This window comes from Pteronotus mesoamericanus, unplaced genomic scaffold (assembly GCF_021234165.1).
Source record: "Pteronotus mesoamericanus isolate MK-2021 breed Mesoamerican mustached bat unplaced genomic scaffold, CSHL_Meso_final contig_657, whole genome shotgun sequence".
Classification (NCBI taxonomy): domain Eukaryota; kingdom Metazoa; phylum Chordata; class Mammalia; order Chiroptera; family Mormoopidae; genus Pteronotus; species Pteronotus mesoamericanus.
The window spans coordinates 14176939-14182938 of NW_026555229.1; the positions used below are offsets into that span (position 1 = coordinate 14176939).

At 44.0% G+C, this 6000-nt stretch overlaps 1 protein-coding gene across 1 annotated transcript in view; it reads right to left on the minus strand.

Annotated features, from left to right (window-relative positions):
- NRAP (nebulin related anchoring protein) overlaps nucleotides 1-1778 on the minus strand; it is a 64655-nt gene extending 62877 nt beyond the window's left edge. The window contains exons 1-3 of the mRNA XM_054581548.1: nucleotides 1485-1778; nucleotides 1077-1171; nucleotides 583-670 (exon numbers count right to left, since the gene is read on the minus strand). Of these exons, the coding sequence (XP_054437523.1) occupies nucleotides 583-670; nucleotides 1077-1171; nucleotides 1485-1556 (255 nt within the window). The 5' untranslated portion in view covers nucleotides 1557-1778. The remainder of the gene's footprint in view (nucleotides 1-582; nucleotides 671-1076; nucleotides 1172-1484) is intronic.
- Between the last annotated feature and the right edge of the window lie 4222 nt (nucleotides 1779-6000).

Consider the following 6000-nt stretch of genomic DNA (forward strand, 5'->3'; position numbering starts at 1 on the left):
GCAGCATTCAATCAATAGGTGTTATAGGACAAAACTCCACCGCTGGTTTTTCAAGAGGCTGGTTTATCAATGTGGCCTCCTTATCTCTCCAAATGTCCGTTCCAAATCAAAATATGTTCTACCCTACCGCAAATAATCTTAAGCACTACTGAATTTGGAGAGGTTTAGAAGTGTCAAAATAGAGATTTTTAATTTGCCTATACCAAAATAATTACACGAGAAAGAAAGGAAAGGCTCTTGTAATATTTTCTTACTATATAAACTTTGTTTTCTGTATTAGGTGCCTAGTGTATACAGGGCCTGTTGTATAAACTGTCATCTGTGTGTCCAGAGCTGGCAGACCCAGAGCGATTACTCTGGATACAAGGACCTCAGGTAGTCAAGCTAGATCCATCCTGGTGTTGGCCCCAACACTGTGGTAGGACCAATAGCAATATTTATGACTTAAATGCACTTTGCGTGTGCACATGTGGAGAAAATGAGCAGGTTCACATACAGACACACACTTAAAAACTTAATCGGTGCCTGAACTAAGACACTTTCTTTAAAGGCTATCTTGAAATTTAAAATCAAGTAGCTTACCTCATGGACGTCTCCCAGAGACTTTCTCGCATTTAGATTTAACGGAGTCTGATAGACACTCGTGAAGGTGTTGTTCTTGGGGTTATGGCTACAAAAAATAGTGTAAACCAAAATTAGAAATGTGCTTTATCCAAGACAATGAAATGACTTAAAGGTACAGTAGTTTTTTAAATCAATAAATATAAAACTTAAAAAATAAGTTAATGATTTTCCAGACAATAAGTCTTTAAAAAAAAAACAAATAAAATAAACTCAATAGATATAACTTAAAGACCAAACTTAACTGGAAATGATCACTTAAAAACATTTTGAACAAATAGAAAAGGATTCTGAGATTATTTAAAATAAAAAATGTTAACTCTCTACATGCATATACCCATGGCAATTATACTGCTCTGCGCAATACTCAAAAATTTGACATGGGGTTATTGTGCATAGATTTGACTTGGCAAAGAAAGCCCAAGCGGCGGTGAGGAGGGCCCGCCAATACTCACGCATGGCAGTACGGCTTTTTCTGGTGACTCACGAAGTTATTAACCGACAGCATCATCTTGCACACTTCACAGTGAAAACACGCTTTATGCCATATCTAGAAATCATATAGAAAAGATTCACCAATTTTTTTTTCAGAACCTGGTTTCGTATATATCTCAGGGTGAAAAATTAGCTTTAGGCATAAAATGATGCTTTAAAAACACGCAGCTACCATATGTTAAAAAAATGAGTCACTTTTTTTTTTTTTTGAGACGATAGAGAAGACAAATCTAGAAATGGGTAGAACTGAAAAAAAGTGAGAAATACATCTTTTGTTGGTGGTTCAAAATAACCCATGTGTCTATGTGTGAGAAGATAAATTTTCCACATTTGTTATTATTCCCAAAGGCCAAGAAACGTCTACTGACCTGATCCAGACAGCTGATCTTCTCAGCAGGATACACTCCATACCCACACCTAGAGCAGGCCTGCACGTTCATCCTGACTTCTGAGGGGAGAAGACACAGAGAGGCAACGGGCAAGGAATCCAAGGAGGAGCCCCAGTCTAGTTTTGCAAGTCTCCAAAATCCCAACCACTATTAAATTCTGGGGGCACCTGGTCGTCCAGAATCCAACTTCCACTTTCCTTTGCTGACCTTCTAGTTTGAAGTCGGCAGCTGGATGGTTTTTAAAGCTGCCACTTACTCAAGGGGCTATTTTGGCGACTCGCTCCACACGCATGCGTCTGGGAAATGAGGTGGAGGTATTTCTAGCTTGACATGCTTCTCTAAATAGAAAAGTGAACTCACAATAGCATCATGTTTATGTGGATGACCAGATCCTGGTGTGTGATCAGGCAGCATAGAGTAGTTTCATACTAGCTGTGATCATAACCCCAGAAAAGAACCCCGAAGAAAACAGCACACCCTCCTCCGGCGATCAAATTAGAAAGGCTTGCTCTGTGAGCTAGATGACTAAAGCAGAAAGGCCAGCTCCCAGAAATATGGGAAATAAAACAGGACTGATTCACTCCATGGGAACAGTAAAATACCATACTTGAGTGTTAACTTTATGTATTAAAAATATTGACAACTGAAAACTGATTAAGACATTAATTTCTCTTTTGCATCTGCTAGAAGGCAAAAATAAGAACAAATTTGAGAACCCTGGGGGCTTTGGCCCCTGTATGTTAGTGTTCCGAAATAGGTCTGCTTATTTCCTCACCTCCCAGGCCTGAAGCGGGGCACCTTGAAGACTAACCTCCTCTTTCTGGCTTAGAGAAGCCCTTCACTGCCTTTAGTGTCTACCTAAACGTTACCTTAAAATGTACCTTCTAGAAACAGTTTACAAAAGATAGTGTCTCACCTGTTCTTACTCCTCGCTTCATAACCTGCTATAACCCTGTTTTACGTTCTTCATGGCAGTTACCACCAGCTGACGTCTTCAACAGTGTGCCTCTACTTTCTAAAATTATCTATCTCCTTCCGCCAAAACAGGATCCTCGGTCCCTGTTGTCAGTGCTTATCCCCAGGACTGATGTGGAAAAGGTACTCAATAAGTATTCTTGGAATTAATGAAATAAATATAATATTCTCACCAAAATGCCTACAGGGGCCAGAAGTGAAGTCATAGATTATGGTAGGAACCTCCCCAAATCAGGGGAAACACCCCCCAGCCAATTTGGCGTGAGCATCCAGCACTGTCAATATTCTGATTTTTCTAGAGAAGCCAGATATCTGCATTTATCCATGAAACTCCCTGTTTTGTAAAACACAGGGAGCAAAACAATAAAACAGGGCCCGGGGCAGTTATTTGGTTGGCAGTCTACCAATTAGTGAGTGACCTTCGGCCTAAATGCTCTGAGAAGACTATGATGTTGGGGGCTCTCCAGGAGGAGAGAAGTCAGTAGCGTTTTTTTGCATTGGGAGGGGGGGCGGGGGCGAGGCGGGGCGGGGAGGAGGAGGCTGCAAAGCAAGTGAAGAGGCGCAGCACTCACATGCACTAAGGAGAAGGTGCAGCCTGATGCTCCCCATCATAGATACTGGGGCTTGGCACTCTATCTCAGCACCTGGAGGGAAGGGGACTCTCATTAGGGACTCCATGCTGAGGACAACTCCTACGCTGAATCGTAATACATACACGGCAGCCTGGGTGAAGAGAACAGCAAAGACAAAGAATGGAAGACCTGAAATCTCCCCGAATGTTCTACTCTGCGCTGAATTTCTCAAGCCTTACCTGGGAAGAGGGGTTGGAAGCCCCAATACTCACTGAGAAAGAATTCTTTCCCAATCCGGGGAGGGCGGGTGGGGAATGAGGAACCGCCATCAAAGTTCTCTGAAAGAAAATGCTACTTCTTCTCTGCCTGAGGCTGTGGCTGATAGCACCCATAGTTGCTACACGTCCTCGGTCAGTCTTGTGAAAACAAGAACTGCCAAAATGAAAGATGTTGCATTTGACTTATGCCATCACTTACGTTTTTAAAAGGCACCTATTAGATGTCAGTCTTTACAAGGAGAAGCAACCCCAGTGAGCTGCAAATGGGACAGTTTAAAGAACTAAAGCGAATATTCATTGCTGGGGTAAGGTACACACAGCCCTCACCTGCTTGAGAGACATGGTCTCCCCCGTGTCCACCCGTCCCTCTCACATCTGAACAAGTTCCTCCCCCCGTCACAGTGATGACATCAGGCCATGGAAGCCTTAGCCAAGGAGCTCCTCTGGCTGTCAGGATTGGTTCAGACATCATCTGTCTTAGCCTGGGTTCCCCAGAAACAGAACCCGAGGCAAAGGCCCATGTGCAAGGACTTTGTTCAGAAATGCACACCTCAGGGAACAGGAGCAAGTGGCAGGAAATGGAGGGGAGAGAGCCAATAGGAGAGTTCGTTCTCAAGGTAGCCGCCACCTGATATGAAGTGCTTTGGGTCGCTTGATCTCCATCTTCCAAGAGGCCATCTGAACAACTATGACTCAGGAACATCTGCTAGAGGAAGGAAGGATTTATCTGCTAGCCTCTCTCTCTCTCACTGGTGAAAGTTTTGACCTACTGGGGTGTTCTCTCCCCTACACATCCATGCCATCTGTATATGTGTTCACGGAGTCAAAGAATCTCGTGCCTCAAGAGCAACAGGGAAAAAGCAAGGGCAGCGGAAGGCCAAAGGCACTGCTGGTTGTGCCCACATGGACATGGCCAGAGCCCACGCAGAGGCAGTTGCCGCTGCTGAGGCTGGAGGCAAGGTCCAGAGCAACCTGCCCAGGGGCACCCATGAGGCCAGCCCGTGGGCAACCACCTGAATAGTGAATCTGGGTTTTTTCTCTGGGTGTGAGGGAAGAGGAGGAAGACTCAAACTCTAATCATGTGTGTATGGAAAGGAGCATGAAAGATCAACATGGGCAAAGGCTGGAGGGACACACAAAACACAGAAGAGAATATCATTCCGACCCTAAGTGTCAGTATAATTATTAGACAGGAAAAAGTTCAAAATTATGTCCTCCCTTCCATATACACATAATTGTATCTGTTAATACTACATTTTATTTGTTGATAATCCAGCCTTACAATGACACCTTTGTGGTTCCCCACACCGGCCCATGGTAAAGAACTAAAAAGAGAAAGTTCTCCTTCAAACCATCTTTCTATCTGAATCAGCAGTAAATGAAAGTGTTCAACACACTTGCATGGTATAGTTCATGATAAAGCCTTGTGCATGGAAAACTATTTTTCCAGACAACATGAGGCTGGCTCTGCCACCAGCAAGCTTGTGATGGGGGCGACTTCTCTGAGCCTCAGATATTCTCTCTCAAAAGAGCAGAGAGGTTATCTGCTGAGGCCCCTTCCACATCTAGCACTGTTTTACCCTATTTCAGGAACAATCTGCAAAGTGTTAAGTGTATAAGTTATACATAAGTTAGAGAGCAACTTATTTGCTTTACTCTTAGGACTCTTCATTTCTCAAAGGATTCATAATTAAATTCTTTACAAAGCAATTTACCTTAGTTTACCCCCAACATTTCAGCAACATGGGTGTTAAAAGAGTCCTACAGCCTGTCCTGGTCTGTTTGGGCGCTGTAACTAAATACCACAGACTGGGTAGCTTATAAACAACAGATTCTCACAGGCCTGGAGGCCTGACGTCCAGGTGCAGGGTTTCAGCACCGCCAAGTTCCGGTGAAGGAGGGCACCTTCTCTCTGCGTCCTCACAAGGTGGAAAGAGCCAGGAGCCCACACTCACAATATAGGCACCTCCCAAAGGCCCCACCTGCTAAGTCATCCCATTGCACGTTAGGTTCCAAGCAAGAATTGGGTGGATAAAAATAGCCTATAGGGCAGCCATATTGGGAATAGTGTGACTGCCTACTGGAATTCAAGAGATTCACATAACTTAATCAATTATAATCATTCCTTTACACTTGCCTGGGGCCAGTCTTTCTTAAACCAAGGAGGTATCCTTACCTGGTGAGGGTTTAGAGACAATATTGAAGTCTCAGGCCCAGAGGAAAGCGAGCAAACAGTAAGACAAGGTGAGGTTCTTGCCTGATGTCACACCGTTAAGTTTCACTTCTTTCACTCAAGGTGTTGATAGTTCTTTACGAGCAAATATCTCTGGTATGAATACAACTAATATCTTCTCAAATATGTATATCTCAGTATGACTGAGTTAATTCACTGCTCCCCCCAGGAGTCCTGGAAAGAAAGGCATTGGAGTCTTCCGTTGCAGGCCAAAGGGTGAAGAAAGACGTGTTTGAGTGTATGTGTTTGTGTTGGCGAGTTGGCGGGTGTGGAGAGAGGAGTGAAGTGGGACCTGTGGAAGTGCACTGTCTCTCATTTTATACTAACTCACAGCTACATGCCCAGTGGCTGACACCTGGGGGCGCTCAAGAAATATTTCGGGGACGATTCAGATTCTACGTCCGGACACGCGGGCTGTGATTTGAGGTGGAAAAGTA